General features: G+C 54.5%; 3 protein-coding genes across 10 annotated transcripts in view; all 3 read left to right on the forward strand.

The window, feature by feature from the left end:
* The first annotated feature begins 405 nt into the window (after window positions 1-405).
* LOC114896946 (glutathione S-transferase theta-3-like) lies at window positions 406-6,911 on the forward strand. 2 transcript variants are annotated; one of them, XM_029225561.1, is made up of 5 exons: window positions 406-603; window positions 1,988-2,075; window positions 2,624-2,774; window positions 4,918-5,094; window positions 5,424-5,857. In XM_029225561.1, the coding sequence occupies exons 1-5, from the start codon at window positions 492-494 to the stop codon at window positions 5,616-5,618; spliced, it is 723 nt and encodes a 240-aa protein (XP_029081394.1). In that variant the 5' UTR covers window positions 406-491; the 3' UTR covers window positions 5,619-5,857. The 2 variants fall into 2 exon arrangements, with proteins under 2 accessions (XP_029081394.1, XP_029081403.1); XM_029225570.1 differs by lacking the exon at window positions 406-603 and having other exon boundaries at window positions 2,685-2,774; window positions 5,424-6,911.
* Window positions 6,912-7,107: 196 nt separating this feature from the next.
* On the forward strand, window positions 7,108-10,445 carry LOC114896959 (D-dopachrome decarboxylase). 2 transcript variants are annotated; one of them, XM_029225578.1, is made up of 3 exons: window positions 7,108-8,071; window positions 8,405-8,580; window positions 10,223-10,440. In XM_029225578.1, the coding sequence occupies exons 1-3, from the start codon at window positions 7,841-7,843 to the stop codon at window positions 10,254-10,256; spliced, it is 441 nt and encodes a 146-aa protein (XP_029081411.1). In that variant the 5' UTR covers window positions 7,108-7,840; the 3' UTR covers window positions 10,257-10,440. The 2 variants fall into 2 exon arrangements, with proteins under 2 accessions (XP_029081411.1, XP_029081407.1); XM_029225574.1 differs by having other exon boundaries at window positions 7,253-8,071; window positions 10,195-10,445.
* A 1,921-nt stretch (window positions 10,446-12,366) lies between these two features.
* The window catches only part of CABIN1 (calcineurin binding protein 1), a 98,468-nt gene continuing 91,121 nt past the window's right edge, over window positions 12,367-19,713 (forward strand). For 3 of the 6 annotated variants that reach the window (XM_029227166.1, XM_029227190.1, XM_029227198.1), the window contains exons 1-4: window positions 12,737-12,793; window positions 17,725-17,806; window positions 18,283-18,375; window positions 19,414-19,527. In XM_029227166.1, the coding sequence (XP_029082999.1) occupies window positions 17,804-17,806; window positions 18,283-18,375; window positions 19,414-19,527 (210 nt within the window). In that variant the 5' untranslated portion in view covers window positions 12,737-12,793; window positions 17,725-17,803. Of the gene's footprint in view, window positions 12,383-12,736; window positions 12,794-13,444; window positions 13,459-17,724; window positions 17,807-17,845; window positions 18,112-18,282; window positions 18,376-19,413; window positions 19,528-19,713 lie in introns of those variants that run through there. The other 3 variants (XM_029227175.1, XM_029227183.1, XM_029227206.1) reach the window with 3 other exon arrangements.

Consider the following 19,713-nt stretch of genomic DNA (forward strand, 5'->3'; position numbering starts at 1 on the left):
GCCGTGGCACCTCCTTTCTCCTCCTCTATTTGTGTTTCTGGGGACACTTAAGTCCCTCCTCTTTCAGCCCCCTCCGCGAGTGGGAGAAGGTGGCTTGGGCCAACACTTTCGACTCTAAATTCACTGAGTGTCTGCGCTGGAAGCGCCCTCAACGTCGTCCCCCCAGTATCATCCCCCCGCCCCATTTGACTCAGGTAGACATTGAGGTCCGGGTTAGGGGACTGACCTGGCGGCGAGAAACTGTCAGAGTCCGTCTCCCTGTACCCTCCCCACCAGGGAAGGGACCCCAGCCCAGAACCCCTGAGAGGGAAGGCGGGAGAGCGAGGCCGCCGCTGATTGGTCCAAAGTTCTCCGGCACCATCCAATGGGCGGGGAAGGCGCGGCCCGGCTCGATTAATCAGGCTGCGCGCGGCCTCCGGCTGGGTAGCCGGTGATTCCCTGCCCGCCATTTCTGCCCCAGTCCTGCACTAATCCTAACCCCCGCTCTCGCCATGGGCCTGCAGCTCTACCTGGACTTGCTGTCCCAGCCTTGCCGCGCCGTCTACATCTTCGCCAAGAAGAACGGCATCCCCTTCGAGCTGCGCACCGTGGACCTGCTCAAAGGTGGGCCCGGCAGGCAGGCCCGGGGTCTGGGCCCCTGTGTGCACATGGACTCCCGGGGCCCCACGGTCAGGCGGCCTGCGCAGACAGACGGCAAGAGACAGACTCCAGTCGGAAACCGTGGCTTCGCCTATAAGTTGTGTATTTTCAGAGTCTTGACCTTTGCTTAGTGAATACTAACCGTTCTTCAAAATACAGGTTAGGAAGGAGCAGAGCAGGTAGAGAGCAGTGGGTGTGTGGGGGTGTGGGGCCGCGGGAAGTGGAGTGACAGCTCCAACACCTCCACACCTGGGCTTGGAGAAAACAGTGAACTGCCTCCTCATTCCCAGTGGAAGCAGCCCCCATCTCTTGAGTTTCTGGGTCTGCTGGCAGGAGGAGGTTGGACACCTGCATCTGGCCTCCTCTTTACTCCTACCTATGCCTGCCTAGGTCCCCTCCACTTACACAGAATCCGGGGAGGGGGCAGGCAGGGCTGTAACTGGACAGTAGGATAAGCTCTGGATTCAGAGCCCCTCTGGCAGGCCCGGAGGGAGACCCCTGCTTGGCTGAGCCTGCCCACCTTCTGCCTCTGGTGCCCCAGCGTGAGCCACCAGCTGCTTTGATGCCAGCTTGCTCTGACTTTTCAATGCTCCTTGGGGTGGGGGCTGCGCACAGAGGCAATTTCTAGAGGGAGGCTGGGTAGGGGTGATTCCGTCCATGCAGTAGAAGGGCAAAGAGGCCCACAGGCGGTCGTACGGCCAGGCTGGATCCCGGCTCCACTGAAGCCCTCCGACTCCACATACATTACTCGGTGTACCGTCTGCACTGGCCCGGGACAGGGAGGTATGCAGATGTGATTCAGACCTGGGAACCCCTGTGGGGGAGGAGCCTTGAAGGTTTGGCACAAGAAAGAAAGAGGCGCTGACTTGCAGGAGGTTGAGTGGCTGAGTCGGGCAGGTATTGCTGGTGAGAGCGAGGTTTGCTGAGGACCGGGAGCCGGTGTGGCTGGAGCTCTGGGGTGTAGACAGGTCACCCAGTTTGCATAGAGAGGGGGACTGCAGTGGACAAGCCTAGAGCCCAGGGAGGAGGCTAGAGTGTGTGATGCGTGGATGGAGTTGGCTGGGGCTGGGGTGGATTACAGCTGCAGTGAATCACCCTCCTCCCAAGTCCAAGCTGAGATGCTACTTGACCCAGGTTCCAAGGTGGGGCAAGTGGACACAGGAAGGGGGGACCTCTGGCAGGCTCAGCGTGTATGATCCGCTGACCAGCAGAGTGGCCTCGTCTTCTCTGATGCCCCACCTGGATGGAGGCCTCAGAAAGTTGGTGCCTGGACATTGGGGTGGGGGGTGGGCAGAGACCTCAGAGGGCTCAGAGTTCTCCCCACTTGCCTCACTGGTCTCTCCCACAGGCCAGCACTACAGCGATGACTTTGCCCAGGTGAACCCCCTGAGGAAGGTGCCAGCCTTGAAGGATGGGGACTTCACCTTGGCTGAGAGGTAATGGGTCCCTTGGCTGCACCAGTCAGCCATCTGTGTGTCCACCGTTGATGGCTTGGATCGTGGCTTCTGTGCCCTGAACCCCTTACCAGCCCGAGGGTGGAGAGTGGATTGAAGTCAGCAGAGCTGCCCAGGGCTGGGAGGGGCACCTGGTCTTCCTCCTGTTGCTGTCCCTGCCCTGGAGATGTTGGAGAATGGTATTGGAGTCGCTCTCATCCTTCGGGACACATGTTGGGCACTGCTTCCTCATGGGAGATTTCTCTGAGCATACACCCACTTTCTGAAATCACATGACATTTTGTTTTTCACTTGGTGCCCTTAGTTCTGATGATAGGATGGCCCAACATAGAGCTGTGTGATCCTGGCTGTCACTTAACCTCTCTGAGCCTCACACTCCTACTCTGTACCAGAAACAGTGAAATGTTCCACCCCCAGGAGCTGGGGAAAGATGTGTGAGGAGCAGGGACCGGCCTCACCCAGGGCCTGGCCCCTGTGGAATGGTTAAAGAGTGACTGGGGCATGTCCCCTGCACCCACCGTGTCCCCCAGTGTGGCCATCCTGCTGTATCTGACCCGCAAGTATGAGACCCCCGACCACTGGTACCCCCAGGACCTGCAGGCCCGAGCCCGTGTGGATGAGTACCTGGCGTGGCAGCACACGGCCCTGCGAACAAGCTGCACCCGGACCATGTGGCAGAAGGTGAGCTTCGGAGCAGGGAGCCCTTCCTTGGTGACCAGGGGATGGTGCTTTCTGTCTAAAGCATTCCATTCAGACCTGAGACCTGAGAACACCAAATTCTAGAATGCCAGAGATGCTCCAGCGCAACCAACTTGTTTCCCAGAGGGGAAACCAAGGCACAGAGCCTGGGAATGACTCCCCCAATACGTCTTGATTCCTGAGCTGCTGGAAATTAATCTTGTGCCCTTTTGCACACTCCAGGCTGCCTGGGAATATTGTCTTTTGGGAGAGAAAAGAATCAAACCTTCACTTTGCTACACATGTACTTTCCAGATGGAGAGGTGTTAAGCGAAAAACCTCAAAGTAGGAAGAAATAAGATATTTCACTAAATGTTGATCTGATTTCTGGGTATGCAAGGATTTATAAGGGGGTAAGCTAGTGGAGAAGACAGTGGCCGGGGTTATGAGTAGGCATGGGAGAGCAAAGCCCCTCAGCAGCACCAGGAGGGCCAGGAACTAACCTGATACTTCCCTCCCTGCAAGGAGGTTCATGAACCAGCCCTGCACCCCACCTGTGGGGTGCATTATTTTTGGCTGCATTGGGTCTTCGTTGCTGCGTGCGGGCTTTCTCTAGTTGTGGTGAGCGGGGGCTACTCTTCATTGCGGTGTGCGGGCTTCTCATTGCAGTGGCTTCTCTTGTTGCAGAGCACCGGTTCTAGGCGCACGGGATTCAGTAGTTGTGGCATGCAGGCTTCAGTAGTTGCAGAGTGCGGGCTCAGTAGTTGTGGCGCACGGGCTTAGCTGCTCTGCGGCATGTGGGATCTTCCCAGACCAGGGCTCGAACCCGTGTCCCCTGCACTGGTGGGTGGATTCTTAACCACTATGCCACCGGAGAAGTCCAGAACCCACATGCCGCAACTACTGAAGCCCACGCGCCTACAGCCCGTGCTCTGAAACAAGCGAAGCCACCAAAATGAGAAACCTGCGCACCACAAGGAAGAGTAGCCCCCACTCGCCGCAACTAGAGAAAGCCTGGGCGCAGCAACAAAGACCCAACGCAGCAATAAATAAATTAAATAAATAAATATGCTTAAAAAAAAAAAAGACTCTCTTAGAAGCCCATCAAAACACAGGAGAAAAATGCGCAGAAGAAACCAGCAGAGATGTAACTGAAGGACAGAGAGAAAGGGTCAATAAATGGATGAAAACATGTAACTTCAGTAAAAATCAAGCAAATGCACATTAAAAGAGCATGCAGATACCATTTTTACTTATCAAACGTGCAGAGGTTTTTAAAATGTGAACTCTGAGTTATTATTGGTAAAGCACTTAGTGTCTGGCACAGAGCAGGCTCCCTGCGTGTGTGAGGGAGTGTGAGCTGGCCCCTGCTGCATGTATGGAACCACTGTTCTGGGGGCCCATTTGTTGTTGTTGTTTTTGGCCATGCAGCTTGTGGGATCTTAGTTCCCTGACCAGAGGTGAAACCCAGGCCCTCGGCAGTGAGCGCGGAAGTCTAACCACTGGACTGCCAGGGAATTCCCTCTGGGGGTCCATTTGGCACAAAGAAGGTTTCCATAGCTTTACAAGCTGTGGTGGGGGAGGAAGCCCAGTGCATTTGAGGGCAGAATGGAGAGAAGTCCAGGAGAGTGAGTGTAGATGTTTGCTACTCAGAGTGTGGGCCATGGGCCAGGAGCATGAGCGTCACCTGGGAGCTTGGAAATGCAGAGTCTCAGGCCCCACCCAGGTGTACTGATTAGGACCGTACACTTGAACCACATCCCAGAGGGATCTGCCTCACATTCCCATTTGAGAAGCCTGGGGTGGAGTGGGAGGTGGGGTGGGAGAGGATGGCTGCTGCCCTGTGTTGAGGCCTTTGCAGTGAGGGCACTAGGGAGCCATGGAAGGCTTTATGCAGGGAGCAGATATGGGCAGACTGGGATTGCCGAAGTATCCCCCGGCTGCCCGATGTGATGACCCAGGAAGAGGTGGAGGCTATCTGTGCCTGAGTAAGGGATAAGGCCTGGGCTGGTAGTGGCTGTGGGTGGGAAATGGTAGATGGGAGTGAGGAGAAATGCGAAGGATGGCTGATAGGTGGAATGAGAGCAGGCACCATGCTGGGCCTTGGGCAGACCCTGAGCCCTCCCTCTGCCTGCCCGCCTACCAGATGTTGTTCCCTGTGTTCCTGGGCCAACGGGTGCCCCCTGAGACACTGGCATCTACTCTGGCTGAGCTGGACAGGTGCCTGCAGCTGCTTGAGGACAAGTTCCTGAAGGATCAGGACTTCCTGTCTGGGCCTCACATCTCAGTGGCAGACTTGGTGGCCATCACAGAGCTGATGCATGTGAGTGTCGTGGGGTGGGGGGCCAGCTGGGCATTGGGGTACCCTGGGAGAGAGCCAGTGTACCAGCTCACATTGCCCTTTCTGGCTGGGGGGCCCTGGGCGGGTCACTTCCCCCTCTGAGCCTCAGCGTCCTCATCTGTAAAAAGAGGCTTAAAAACCCCACCCTGCAGGCTTATTGAGCAGCTTCTCGGTATTTCCTGGAGGAGAACCCCCAGCCTATCACCCGTGTGGCAGAGGAGGGAAAATCCACCCGAGGGATCCCTAAGTTGGGACATGCTGCCTTGTGCTTCTCTGGGTCCCACCCCTCCACCCGGCTTCCTCTCCCATAGCCTGTCAGCGCCGGCTGTGACATCTTCAAAAACCGGCCTAAGCTGGCTGCGTGGCGCAAGCGCGTGGAAGATGCGGTGGGGGAGGACCTCTTCCAGGAGGCCCACGCGGTCATCATGAAGGCTAAGGACCTGCCTCCAGCCGACACTGCCATGAAGGAGAGGCTGAAGCCCTTGGCGCAGCTTTTGTTGCAGTGAGTACTGGGTGGGCCTGCAGAGCCACCATTGACGGAGCTCTGTCCTCAGAATAAAGAAATGGCACTGCCTCCCCTCGGCTGTGAGCGAGACACCTTCGCAGCATCCAGTCCACAGTGCCTTCCACACGCCAGTCCTGTGTTCCTTCTTCTGTCTGCCTGCCAACTTCACCCTTACCCCTTGCACGCTGACTTCCATGTAACCTCTGGAAATAGCTTTAGTAAACACAGATGTGACTCTGACCCCCCGGCCCTCTCCTGTTTGAAACTTACCCTGGTGCCTCACTGCCCTGAGGCTAAAGGGCAAAGGACGAGTCACTGAACTTTACATTTGAGGCCTTGCCCCCGTCCCTCCAGGGCACCCCCTCTGGTTTCCCCCAGTAGCCCACCATTTTCCTGGCTCCACCCCCCCACCGCAGCACCAACTCCCAGCTTCCTCCTTGGCCTCCTGGCCTTGGCTCAGCCTATTTCTGCTGCTTACCGGGCTCCCCCTCACCTTTCCTGCCTGGTGCTCTTCCTGGTCTTTTGGCATTTTTTACCATGTCCTTCTCCAGGGAGAATTCCTCCAACTTCTCACCCTAGGCCAAGTCAGGTGACCCCTCTGGGCTCCTCAGCCTCAAAGCTTCCCTCCCTCAGTCCTGGCAGGGAGCTGGTTCCATGCCCCCTGGACTGGCACATGTCACAGTTGACTTGGTAAAGAGAGTCACAATCAGGAATCATCTCAGTCTCCTGGGTCTGTCTCCTCCCTCTGGGGTGACACTGTCTCCCACAGGTGGGGTGCAGGGCTGGTTCATGAACCTCCTTGCAGGGAGGGAAGTATCAGGTTAGTTCCTGGCCCTCCTGGTGCTGCTGAGGGGCTTTGCTCTCCCATGCCTACTCATAACCCCGGCCACTGTCTTCTCCACGCTACACCCTGGGTCCCAGACTTGTCACCTGTCCCTCAGGATGGTCACAATCTACCTGTCTTGTGTCCTAGACCCTCTGATATCTGAATCATCTAATAAAGGAAGGAGACAGGGTCATGGACAGACAGAGCCTCAGCCTGCCTGCCTCCCATAGAGGCTCTAATATGTGCACTTAAATAGAATTTTAGATGTGTAATTGAAATTGTTCATATACACCCATACAATTTCAATTATCTTTGTCACTTACAATTCAAACAGCTTTACAACGTAGATGAGAGTACCATGTTTGGCTACCTCAACAGACTTACACGGTTTTTTCGTTTTAATTAATTAATTAATTTGGCCGCATTGGTCCTTTCTTGCTGTGAGCAGGCTTTCTCTAGTTGTGGTGAGTGGGGGCTCCTCTGTTGTGCACGGGCTTCTCATTGTGGTGGCTTCTCTTGTGGAGCATGGGCTGTAGGCACATGGGCTTCAGTAGTTGTGGCTCATGGGCTCTAGAGCGCAGGCTCAGTAGTTGAGTGCACGGGCTTAGTTGCTCCGTGGCATGTAGGATCTTCCCGGACTAGGGCTCGAACCTGTGTCCCCTGCATTGGCAGGTGGATTCTAAACCACTGCACCACCAGGGAAGTCCGACTTCCACATTTTAAATAACAACTTTTGTTTCACCTATAAAAACATAGGGTCCTGTAAACATTGCTGGTAATTCTACTGGGACTTGGCGGCTCTCACCCCCCGGTGGGCTGTCCTTCACCGTGAGGTAAGGTTGGCACAGGCACAAGAGGCCACAAAGGTGGATGTCTTTGGGGGCCAGGTAGGGATGCAGGGAGCCCGAGGGTCCCTGCCCAGCCCCACTCGAGCCCACATGTATCACCAGGTGACCTGATCAAGAGAAATGCAGATTCACACATGGAGCGTGAAGTTGCTTGACTTGGAGGCAACCCATTTAAAAATAATTTTAAGCCTCCGTGACGATGTAACGTTTTTAGGGTGGAGCCTGGGGAAGGCTTCTACAGGTGTGTGTGTTTGGGGGAGGTGTTCAGACCTCCGTCTAAATATTGGCTAAGAAGCAGAAGACCGCAGCAGCGCCCGAAAGCTGCAGGAGACCGGAAACCTCGGCCAGTGAGGCTGGAGCGGGGGCGGGGCCTGTCGTGTGGGCGGGGCCTGGAGCGGCCAATGTCTCCTTGGGGGTGGGGTTACTCGGAGCCGGCCGGGCTACAGCACTTCCGGAAATCAGCGCCGTAGCACGCGGAGACTGTCGGCCGAAGCCGGGGGGGTGTAGTCTAGGCAGCCAATCGGGGGGCGCTGTGTACCTGCCCAGCCAATGAGGAGCGGGTTTCCGCGGCGCCCCCTCCCCCGCTCCCCACAGCCCTGCCCTGGAGATCACCCACCTGGATTCCGTGCTTTCTTTCTCCCTGGCGGCCTTTCGCGCGCCTTCCCGGTAGTAATGCCGTTCGTTGAGCTGGACACGAACTTGCCCGCCGGCCGTGTGCCCGCGGGACTAGAGAAGCGGCTGTGCGCGGCCGCTGCCGCCATCCTGGGCAAGCCTGAGGACGTGAGTATGGGCAGGGGAGCACGGAGAGGGAGGAGGTTGGCGGATGGGGTCGGGCTCTGTCCGCGCTTCGGCTTCCCCACCGCGACCCTGACTCCTCCGCGCCCGCCTCCCGTCAAGTCTGACCTCCCGCTCTCCAAGACCCCGCGTCTCCACCCGCCACGTCTGCTCCCTGTCGCCTTGCCCAGCCATGACCCCGACGTGACTTCCAAGGACCCCGACCCGTGCCCCCGGCCGTGATGCCGCGGGGCCTGCGCTCTCCCACTCCGCGCTCCCCGGTCCTCAGCACCATCCCGGCCTACACTGGCCTCAGGCGAAACTTTCGTGTCACCGCAGCGCGTGAACGTGACGGTGCGGCCCGGCCTGGCCATGGCGATGAACGGCTCGGCGGAGCCCGGCGCGCAGCTGCTCGTCTCCTCCATCGGTGTGGTGGGCACGGCCGAGGAGAACCGCGGCCACAGTGCCCGCCTCTTCGAGTTTCTCACCAAGGAGCTGGACCTGGCCCAGGACCGGTGAGTAGGGGCAGGGAGAGGACCCTCTTGGGACTGCTGCGAGACGGGGCAGGGATCCGACTTGAGGCCCTTCCTAAGGTTGGGGAAAAAATTAATTCCCCACCCTTTGCTAGAAGGATGTGGTGCCGCAGGGCCCCTTGCGCCCCCCGGTGGTGGGCCCACCTTGAGAGTGGTAGTGGAATTGAGTGAATTCCTGGCTCTGTAGTGGTCCCTGTGACACCTGGGCAAGGTGTGGCCTCCAGGACCTCAGTGTTTCCATCTGTGAAGTGGGAAGGCTCTCCTTTAACCACTCCCTGGGGGTACTGCATGGGATGGCACTATACTGCACCTGCCTTGACACCTGGTAGGGCAGGATGTTGTTACCCTGACAAAACCAAGGCCATTTATCATCTGCCTTCAGGCTTCCCCACATCTTAGGGAAACAGGTGTAAAATCTAGAGCGTCTCCAAGCTGGTCAAGGAATTCTGGGTATGTCCTGAGGCTGTGACCTTTGGGCCTATGGCCCAATTAGGTCCCAGGTAAGGTTCCTGGGAGGGCCACAGAGTAGTGGAAAGAGCATTGGCCTGAATGTCTGGAGACCTGGGTTCTGGGTCCCATGCAGCTGGATGATCCAGACAAACCTGGAAGTGAACCATCTCTGGTTTGTAGCCTTCTCTTCTCTGAATAGAGAGGCATGGATTAAACGATTCCCAAGAACACTTACAGCTCCCAAACCTGGGACTCTGTGGCAAGGTTAAAGTTTCTTCCTGGGTGAAAAATATTCCTGAGCCAAGTCCATGCCTACAAGGAACTAAGTATATGAGAAGCTTGAAAGAACCTTCCAGAATGGAGCCTTCATTGGCCCAGAAAGGCTGGTGAAGAATGGTTACTTCTGGGGGGTGCTCAGACCTGGTCCTCAAGCTGGGGAGTGATAATAATTCTAACAACATAAGTAATGTGTAATTTACCATGTGCCAGATACTCCATAGGTAACTCACATGCCTGATCCCATTTGATCCTTAGAAGTTTTGTCCCCCTCTCCATACCCCTCGTGTGGACATGCCATCCCCACGAGGTAGATACCTCCATTATGCCTATTTACAAATGGGAAAACAGGTTGTCACATATACCTCCTTGGTCCCAGGCTATCCCAGGTATCCTGTTTCTTCACAAGGAACTTCCTATCACTTCTGTGAGAGGGGCACACTCACTCACTCCACAGACATTACAGGGGTGGTGGGGGGAGTCACCTTGTGCCTGGCCTTCTTGAGCCAGGCTTTGCAAAAACAGGCAGCTTGGGCACTGTGCATGCCCCCATGGGGCCTGCAGTTTGGAAGACAGGGCTCCCCTGTGAACCCACAGACAGAGCATACAGTGACCACAGAGGCCGCCATGTTGAGAGTCTGTTCTTGGTGGGTGATGATGATGTGCAGTCACCATCCCAACCTTGACATGCCCACTGCCCTGTCGGGGGTTGGCCAGAGAGCATTAATGGGTTGAGACAGGCTTGCAAAATGCCTGGTGGGCTAAGGCAGGCTGGCCTGAGAGCCCATGGTGGGAGTACCTGGCTAGGGGTCTTGGAATGTGAGGCATTAGCCAAGGAGCTGATGACATCTTTTTCTCTGTCTCCTGAAGGATAATTATCCGCTTTCTCTCCTTGGAGCCCTGGCAGATCGGCAAGAAGGGGACAGTCATGACCTTTTTATGATTGGCGTGGAGGGCATCCAGGGCATCTGTGAGCTGGCAGCCCCTTCCAGAGAGGCCTCCTGGCAGAGTGAGGGCCTGGTGGATACCAGCTTCTGGCACCCCCACGTGCAGACAGGCCTCACGGTCCTCTTCCCCATCCTTATGACAAATAAATGAAGAGCGTTGTCTCTCAAACATGACTTCTCTACTTCCCTTTACCCTCCTCCGGCATTCTGGGCCACCCTGGGCAGCAGGGTTGGTTTATGAGGTGGGGACTTTAGGGAACCTAGGAGGTGGGATGTTCCTGTCTTCAGGGCCTCTGATTCATGTTTTGTATCTTGGCTGCCCAAATCAGGGTGGAGGGCTCAGCCTGGAGGCCCTGCTCCTGATGCCCATGTTCAGGCTGGTGGGGAGGAGCTGGCAGCTGGTCCAGCCTGGGCCTTCCTGCAGACTCTGCGGACCAGATGTTCCTGTCCTCAGCCTGGGCTTTAGGGACCTTCCGTGGACATTGCCAAACTTCACCTTCTCCAGTGAATCTTGATGAGAATTCAGTGTAGCTGTGCGCCTTGTAAAAATCCATGTCCCAGGGCTTCCCTGGTGGCGCAGTGGTTGAGAGTCCGCCTGCCGATGCAGGGGACACGGGTTCATGCCCCGGTCCAGGAAGATCCCACATGCCGCGGAGCGGCTAGGCCCGTGAGCCATGGCTGCTGAGCCTGCGTGTCCGGAGCCTATGCTCTGCAACGGGAGAGGCCACAACAGTGAGAGGCCCGCGTACCGCAAAAAAAAAAAAAAAAAAAAAAAAAAATCCATGTCCCAGAATGGCAAACCCAGAAATGCAACATCTGCTTCTAGAAATGGAATGAATGGGATCCCGCACCCCCATCTAAAGAACATACCATGCTTTTGCATTTCAGAGGATATACAGGTGGGGTGGGGGTAGCCCAAAGGAAGTCACCTTTTCAGTTTCCTTCCGGATGCAGAGTTTACATCTCTGGGTGCTATGTTTCTCTGCACAATTAAAGCTTTGATCATCCTGTGCACCAATGAAATACCAAATTGAGATTTGCAGTCTATGCAGTCCACCTGGTTAATAAGTTAGTTTCCAAAAGAATGTGCCTGTGCCTGCTGTGTTTACTGACCACCGCTGAGGACTTGTTAAAAGCTATAGCTTGGAGTTCCTTTCCCTGGCTCGCTGTCCCAGCTGTTTCTGCTCTCATTCCTTCTGCCAACATGGATGTCTTGCTTCCCAAAGGGGCTCAGGGAATGTTTGTGGGTTGAATGCAAATGAATGGTTGAAGTGCCTAAGGAGGGATTCATGCCTAACCCTTGCCAGGACCATAAGGTAAGATCTGGTCTCCCCAGCTTCAATCTCTCATCCCCACTATTGTGAGTGATGTCATCTGTTTGCTGTGAGGACTGGCCCCTCCCCCAACACGGGCATTACCTCTCCCCGTTGTGGCCCTGAGTTTTACCCCCTGATAACACCATGCTGCATGAGGCTCCTGCATGGCCAGCAGTGTTTCTCAACTCAAAACCTTGCCACACAGCTAGCTCCCTGCTGCTTGCACCACCCTTTCCATCTTTGTTCAACTTTCACTCCAGAGCATCTTTCAAGATACAACTCAGTTGTGGGAATTGCATACAAGGTTGCAAGTCATCCAGGAAAGTTTGAAAGCATCTGTTTATGCTCTGTTTAACCCAACCCTGCCCCTTATACTCCTCTCAAAAATCAAGGTTGGCGACTCAATTATTTTTTTATCTACTAGCATATCATTAGCTTTACTATACTGAACCGTCTATGAGTTCTTCACCATGGTTTTACTGTCTATAGATAAAGTCAAAGAAAAAGCCATAACATTCGTTCTTTAAGTCATTCTTGCTGGACTCAAGCCGCTATGAATGTCAACCAGTGTGAAGCCCTTCCCTAAAACGCTTAGCTCCCAAGAGCGTTACCCCTGTGTCCCAGGCCCTTGTCAGAAACCCGTCAACGCTGAGCCCTCCTTCCGGCTCTGTTCTGTCACTTCCTCCCCGGTACGTTCATCCCCCGCTCCCCTCCCCCTTTTTCTTTTGCTTCAGTAGTTGCTTGTATCTGTGACTTTTAGGTTTCAAATCCTTTTCGGAAAGAGGTGAGGTCCAGGTAATGTGAGAATGCTCTTCCGGCCCCGGTTCCCTCCAAGTGTCCCAGGTTTCCACGGCCTTCAGAACACCTGTCGCAGGTTGTAACAGTAGTGCAGCCGTCACTTGGCAGCTGCTGCGGGCCTAGGCCCCGAGCTCGGTGCTTCCCGGGTTCGACAAGCGGTGGGGAGGGAGCGGGCGGGATTCGGGCAGCAGCGGGCGCTGAGCCCCCAGCCGCGCTCCGGCCGAAGGGCAGGTTTGCGCCGGGCACCTGCAGGGTCCTCGCGCGCCAGCTCCGCGGGGCGGCGCGTGAGCGCTTGCCGACTGGCTGGTGGAGCCGGCTCCGGAGCCAATGGGAGCGCGCCTTGTTGTGAGGCGCGCAGCCGGCAGGCGCGGGGGTCCGGCGGACAGGCGGTTGCCGTGGAGACGCCTGGTGAGTTCGCTGGCAGCGGGTTTGGGGCGGCCCCGGGTGGGGGCGCGGCTCTGCCCTGCCGGGGGCGAGTGTTTGAGGGGCGGCGGTGGCAGCGTCCGGGGCTCCTCGTGGGGAAACCGAAGCCGGGACCCGGAGCGGCCCGGCTGGGCCCCACTGCCGCGCGGGCCTCTAGTCGGCTCCTGCTCGTCCCGGGGGGCTGAGAGGGGCTCCGCGTGGGGGCAGGGATCACAGTGGCCGCAGCGGGAGCCGCCGTCCGGTCTGTGGCTGCGGTGCCGGGCCCCGCGCTGACCACCGCTTCGCGTCCTTCTACTTCACCTTCACGGCGGCGCTGCGCGGTGAGCGCCCCTCACGTGTGGAAACTGAGGCCGAGAGGACGTGCAGCCGCTTGTCCCGAGTCCCCGGCTCCCCCGCGGGCCGTTGGCTCCAAACTGCAAGCTTTGACTGCCCCACCGCCCCGAGGAGGCGGACCTGGGCCGGATAGAGCTTCCTGATGCTGGCAGGTGTCTGCACAAGGGGCTCTGGGGGCCCTCCAACCTTAGGGGCCTGGGTTACTACAGGTCGTGCTGTGTATGCGGATTCCATGCGTCTGGGCTTCCTTCTGGGTGACTCATAATCGTTCTTAGAACTGGAGTATCCGAGTAATAGTATTATGTCTTGTGGCTGTAGTAAGTATGAGTGTACTTATAATAGTATAAGTATTCGGGTGCTATACTGTACTGAGTACTGTGGTCGCAGCCAAAGACAGTATGTAAGAGAGTGGTGGTGTTTCAATAAAATTTTATCTAGGGACACTGAAATTTGAATTTTATGTAAGTTTTATGTAATTTTCACGTGTCATGAAGTTTTTCAACCATTTAAAAATGTAAAAATCATTCTTTGCTCTTGGGCTTTATGGAAACAGTAGGCTAGTGAGCTTGCAGACGCCTGATTTAGTCCAAAGACTCATGCAGTAGAGGAAACTGAGACCCAGAGGGGTTATCTTATGCCATGTCAGTCACACAGCCGGGCAGTGCCCCAACTGAGCTTAAGACCTATTCTTCCCGACTCCTTCTTCCCGACTCCCAGGCCAGAGCCTGCTAGGAAACATCACCACTTACCACTGGATCAGGGTACGAGGTGCTCAAAGTGTGCTGTTGTTATGTGTTCTGAAGGACATGAAAACTATAAAGAGTTTGAAAACTTGTGAGGTTTAACTCCTGAATGTGCTGTTCTGAGAAAATGCAACTGTTCTGCTGGGAGACTGAGAAATGAGTACCAGATACTTCCCTTCTCATCTTTATACAGTAGCTTTTTTTTTTTTTTTTTTTTTTAAACTCCTTTTTGTGGTTTCTAGGGTTTGTGGTGAATAATATGGCTATGGTCCTCATTCTCACATTGCTTACAGATGATAAATATATAATCTCAAATGGTTATTTCTTTGTAAAGTTTTTATTTTAAACTACTTTGTGTGTTTTTATTGAAGTATAGTTGATTTACAATGTTGTGTTAGTTTCAGGTGTACAGCAAAGTGATTTGGTTACACATACATATATATCTATTTTTTTTTCAGATTAATTTCCCTTATAGGTTATTACAAAATATTGAGTACAGTTCCCTGTGCTATACAGTAGGTCCCTGTTGGTCATCTATTTTATATATAGTAGTATGTATCTGTTAATCCCAAACTCTCAATTTATCCCCCCTACTTTGGTAACCATAAGTTTGTTTTCTATGTCTGTGGGTCTATTTCTTTGTGGTATATAAGTTCATTTGTATCTTTTTTTAAATTTTTTTAGATTACACATATAAGCAATATCATATGATATTTGTCTTTCTCTGTCTTACTTCACTTAGTATAATAACCTCTAGGTCCATCCGTGTTGCTGCAAATGGCATTATTTCGTTCTTTTTTTTTTATATTTATTTAATATATTTAGTTTCCTTATTTTTTTGTCTGCGTCTGGTCTTAGTTGTGGTACGCGGGATCTTTTCTTACAGGACGCGGACTCTTGGTTGCGGCTCGGGGGCTTCTCTCTAGTTGTGGTGCGCGGGCTCCAGAGTGCATGGGCTCTGTAGTTTGCAGCACGCGGCCTCCCTTGTTGAGGCGCACGAGCTCAATAGTTGTTGCCCGCGGGCTTAGTTGCCCCGCGGCATATGGGTTCTTGGTTCCCCCACCAGGGATTGAACCCGCGTCCGCTGCATTGGAAGGCAGATTCTTTACCACTGCACCACCAGGGAAGTCCCTCATTCTTTCTTTTATGGCTGAGTAATATTCCATTGTATAAATATACCACATTTTATTTATCCATTCATCTGTCGATGGACATTTAGGTTGCTTCTGTGTCTTGGCTATTGTAAATAGTGCTTCAGTGAACACTGGGGTACATGTATCTTTTCAAATTATGGTTTTCTCCGGATATATGCCCGGGAGTGGGATTGCAGGCTCGTTTGGTAGCTCTATTTTTAGTTTTTTAAGGAACCTCCCTACTGTTCTCCATAGTGGCTGCACCAGTTTACATTCCCACCAACAATGTAGGAGGGTTCCCTTTCCTCTACACCCTCTTCAGCATTTGTTATTTGTAGATTTTTTTTAACACTTTATTTATTTTTATACATTTATTTATTTTTGGCTGCGTTGGGACTTTGTTGCTGCATGCGGGCTTTCTTTTTAGTTGCGGCGATCGGGGGGCTACTCTTTGTTGTGGTGGGTAGGCCTCTCGTTAAGGTGGCTTCTGTTGTCGCGGAGCACAGGCTCTAGGTGCGTGGGCTTCAGTAGTTGTGGCACATGGACTCAGTAGCTGTGGCTCACAGGCTCTAGAGCACAGGCTCAGTAGTTGTGGTGCACAGGCTTAGTTGCTCCGTGGCATGTGGGATCTTCCCGGACCACAGCTTGAACCCATGTCCCCTGCATTGGCAGGCGGATTCTTAACCACTGCACCACTAGGGAAGCCCTGTAGGGAGCAGGGGCGGAGGGAGGGCCTTCCTTCCTTAGTCCAGAATCTGGCAGCTGAATCGGTTGCCGTGAAGCCTGATCTGTCCACAATCAAAGGCACGTGTGGAAATCCACTCCCAGAGAAGAGTGAGTCCTTGGGGAAGCTGGTTTGGCCTCTGTAAGGTCGACTGAAAGACACCACCCAGAGTTGACGGGGACTTCATTCTCTCCCTTCGCTCTTCACAGGGGCACTGCCCCTTGGGATGTGTGTGTGTTTTCCCTAGGTACAGGGTTTTAGTGCTATAGTTTCTACTTTCATCGTCTTTTTTTTTTTCCAGATTGTATGGTGGTCACAGTGCTCATTGTAGTATAGTTTATAGTCAAGCAGCAGTTTCCAGAGTTAATCAGCAGAATTCTTTTTTCTAAATGTGGAACCCAGGAGATAAAATAGCTATCAGCCTTGTGGGGTTTGAGTCTTCCTCGTCTGCAAAGAAGACTGTACTTTCTTTCTTCCTTGTAGGAACCCTTGGAGAACTCAGAGCCCATTGTGAAGGTCTTAGCTGTGAGCTCTGTTGGCAGTAGCAGTGGTCATTTTATTTTATACATGTGGAGCACGTGTTCAGTCTCTGCCAAGGCTCATTTCCCCTGCCTGCTGGGCCCTTCGGGGCCTTCTGCCAGCCTCTCAGGTGGGACTGTTCCTGGCTCCCTCCTCTGCCCTGACGGGCTTGTTTGGTGGTGCTGCCTCTTCCTTCCCCGCCCCACAGGCCAGAACCCCCGCTGTTACCCGGCACCCCTGCCGCTCCCTCCAGCCTCCCAGGGGCCCCGTTCTGTGAGTTTGCCTCCTGGAACGTGTCCCCCCTCTGTCCCCAGTGCCACTGCCCCAGCCAGGCTCCTGGCATCTCTTTGTTTAATAGCAGCACGTAGCTCACAGACCATACAGCTCGCCTGTGTAGGGTGTACAGTTCAGTGAGCGTAAGTGTATCCACAGAGCTGTGCAACCATCACCACCGTCAATTTCAGAACATTTTCATCACCCCAGAAAGAAGCCCTGTACGTGGTAGTAGTCACTCCCCATGTGTCCCTCTCCCCTAGACTACTTTCTGGTTCTGTAGATTTGCCTATTCTAGACATTTTGTATAAATGGAATCAGACAATATGTGGCCTTCATGACTGGCTTCCTTCATTTAGCGTGTTTTCAAGGCTCATCCATGTTGTAGCAAGTACCAGTGCTTTAATTTTATTTATCACTGAATAATGGTCCATTGTATGGACATACCACATTTTCTTTATCCATTTGTCAGTTGACGGACATTTGGGTTGTTTCCACCTTTAATCTGTCATGAGTAATGCTGCTGTGAACATTCATGAACAAGTTTTGGTGTGGACATGTTTTCATTTCTCTTGGGGGTGGAATTTCTGTGTTTGACATTCTGAGCAATTGCCAGACGGGTTTCACCATTTTTCGTTCCCATCTGCAGTGGATGAGGTTCTGATTTCTCCATGTCCTCACCAATCCTGTCATTTTTTTAGCAGATTTCACACTGGTCTGCCTACCTCTAATTTTTTTCCTTTTATATTTCCCTCCCATCCTCCAGGCCCCCTGCCTCTGCCTCCCCGCCCTCCACCCCACTGCTGTCCCTTCCTGGGGTTTAACACAGGGCTTCCTCCTTTGCCTTCCTCCATCCCTTCGAATGACTTGTTCTCCACCCGTTGCCTGTGTTTCTCTTTATTTCATTCAACTTTTGAAAAAATAATTGTTTATTGATCTGTAACCTCTGCTGAGCAGTGAGTCCTAGGGGCAGATGTCGGTCTAACTCCCCTCTGTCCCTGGCCCCTGGTCTGGCAAAGGTGGGCATTCCGTCCCAAGGACCAGGGGCTCCCCGGGTGACAGACTGAAGAGCCATCCCAAGGCCCACTAGCCTGTGTGCCCAGAGCCGGGAGGCCCGTGGGTTTGGACACGGGTTCCTGGTGGCCTGGTGCTTCCCGGGCCCTCCCTCAGCCTGTTCTCCTTCCTCCATAGGAGCCACGTGGGCTGGCACTGCCCTTCTGGTGCTGGGCAGTGCTGGGCGGTGCTGGGCGGTGTGCCGAAGCCTCTGACTATGGTATGTGCTGATGCTCACCTGCTCTGTGGTGCTCCGGGGCAAGGGCCGTGTTCTTGGGTGGGCCCTGACGGCTGTCTGAATGGGGCAGCGTTCCTCCCCAGAGGGCTCTTGGCACCCTCGAGGGTGTGGGTGCCCGCTTTCCTGTTGGGTGGTTTGCAGGGCCGCATCACCATGGCTAGAGAGGCACACGGTTATCCCGTGTCGTTGGAATCTGTTTTTCCGATGCCTGGGTCTTCTGCTGTGCCGGGCCATTGCTGGGGTGTCCCCAGCCTGTTCCTGTTGTCGTGGACACGCTCCCTGAGCAGGTTGGTGTGGTTCCCTCAGATTGTCCCAGGCCTCCTTTTCCTCTGCATCTGGGGAGGCCGTAGCTGTTTGAGGCCGAGTGCGTTACAGAGTATTGTGCGTGTTGTGGGTTATTGAAGAGACGAGACACGTCTCATCTAAAAGCAACTCTTCCGTCAAACCTCTGCTTCTAGATTCGAATCGCAGCCTTAAATGCCAGCTCCACGGTTGAGGATGATCATGAAGGAAGCTTTAAAAGTCACAAGACCCAGACAAAGGAGGCGCAGGTGTGTGGTCAATGGGCTTCTCTGCAGCTGAACCTTGATTCTCATTTCTGCGGGTGGCACCATGTTTCAGATGCATCCCGATGTCTCCTGAATGGGATTTTAGAGGAAAACCCTGTTTACAGAGATGGCCGGCTCTCCGTCTCCTGTTTGACCTGCTTCACTTAGAGAGAGGGTCACGCTGAGGATGGTCACACTGTTTATTCTGAGTGTGCGTGGGCCCTTCTGCAGCCGGGGCTGGCTCTTCACTCAGCTGGTTGTGTGGGCCTCAGAAGCTGGCACACCCAGGGGATGGCAGCACGTCACTTTCCAGGGGGAGGCCCCGGAGGGTGCTGCCTAGCCCAGGTCTCACTGGTGGTCTGTGGGGAGCACGGATTCTTGGTCTTTCCTCTCTGCCACGAGGCCCGGCACCACTTCCATTCCAGCCTGCCTGCCTTACTCTCCCCGGCTCTCCCCACACCTCCTATGCGAATATAACAAGGGTTTGCTCCGGTCTTTGTTTTCCCTGGAATAAGCATACACCTCCCCCTTCTCGGGAGAAGCCAGGACAGTGTGGAGCCCTCACAGACGCTGCTAGTCAGTGGTCCCCGGCCCTGAAGGGTGTCAGTGGGGCTCAGCCTGCCCAGTGCCCCCTCTGCCCCTCCCGGCAGCGAGCAGGCTGAGGCAGAGCAGCACATAGAAAGCAGTGGAAGCCTTCCCTGCTCTCTCGGAGTCCCTGGGTTATTACGGCTGGTGGGGCCACTCTCCCAGAAAGCGTCAGCGAGGCTCACAGAACCTTGGCATTGCTCTGCTCTGTGCCCTCAGCCTGCCTTCTGTTGCTTAGACTCAGGTGAGCCCGTGCTGCTCGTGTCTCCTTGGGGGGCTGCTGAGGGGCTCTTCTCCCAGTGATGAGCTCCTGCGAGCTTGGAGCGTTAGGACTGTTTCCAGCACAGAGCGTGCAGCTGACGAGTAACATGGCCTTGACAGCAGCCCCCTCTCACACATTGTTGGCTTAAAAAGACAAATGTGCTGTGTGAAAATGTCTCCTGTCTTGGTTTGCAGGAAGCAGAGGCTTTTGCCTTGTACCACAAGGCCCTGGATCTGCAGAAGCACGACCGGTTTGAGGAGTCCGCCAAGGCCTACCACGAGCTCCTGGAGGCGCGCCTGCTGCGAGAGGTGAGGCCCCAGAGGCCCTCTGCCCCCAGCTTCCCAGCCTGCAGAGCGTCCACCTCTCTGGCTTGCTCTGAGGGTTGGGTGAGTCCAGAGAAGCATGCAGAACGGTTCTAGGTGCAGAGTGAGAGCTCCGTAAATGCCAGCTGCTCTTCCTACTTGGTCTTCACAGCCACTCTGCCAAGTGCGGGT

This window comes from Monodon monoceros, unplaced genomic scaffold (genome assembly GCF_005190385.1).
Source record: "Monodon monoceros isolate NGI ecotype Baffin Bay Population unplaced genomic scaffold, NGI_Narwhal_1 Super_Scaffold_1, whole genome shotgun sequence".
Classification (NCBI taxonomy): Eukaryota; Metazoa; Chordata; class Mammalia; order Artiodactyla; family Monodontidae; genus Monodon; species Monodon monoceros.

What these genes read in the sequence shown, in the direction of transcription:
- LOC114896959 (XM_029225574.1), top strand. Translation starts at nt 7,841, where the DNA reads ATGAGGAGCGGGTTTCCGCGGCGCCCCCTCCCCCGCTCCCCACAGCCC. An exon ending in TCCTGGGCAAGCCTGAGGAC is followed by an intron (nt 8,072 to 8,404) that starts GTGAGTATGGGC and finishes GTGTCACCGCAG; the next exon opens with CGCGTGAACGTGACGGTGCG. An exon ending in CTGGACCTGGCCCAGGACCG is followed by an intron (nt 8,581 to 10,194) that starts GTGAGTAGGGGC and finishes TGTCTCCTGAAG; the next exon opens with GATAATTATCCGCTTTCTCT.
- LOC114896946 (XM_029225561.1), top strand. Translation starts at nt 492, where the DNA reads ATGGGCCTGCAGCTCTACCTGGACTTGCTGTCCCAGCCTTGCCGCGCC. An exon ending in CACCGTGGACCTGCTCAAAG is followed by an intron (nt 604 to 1,987) that starts GTGGGCCCGGCA and finishes TCTCTCCCACAG; the next exon opens with GCCAGCACTACAGCGATGAC. An exon ending in CCATCACAGAGCTGATGCAT is followed by an intron (nt 5,095 to 5,423) that starts GTGAGTGTCGTG and finishes CCTCTCCCATAG; the next exon opens with CCTGTCAGCGCCGGCTGTGA.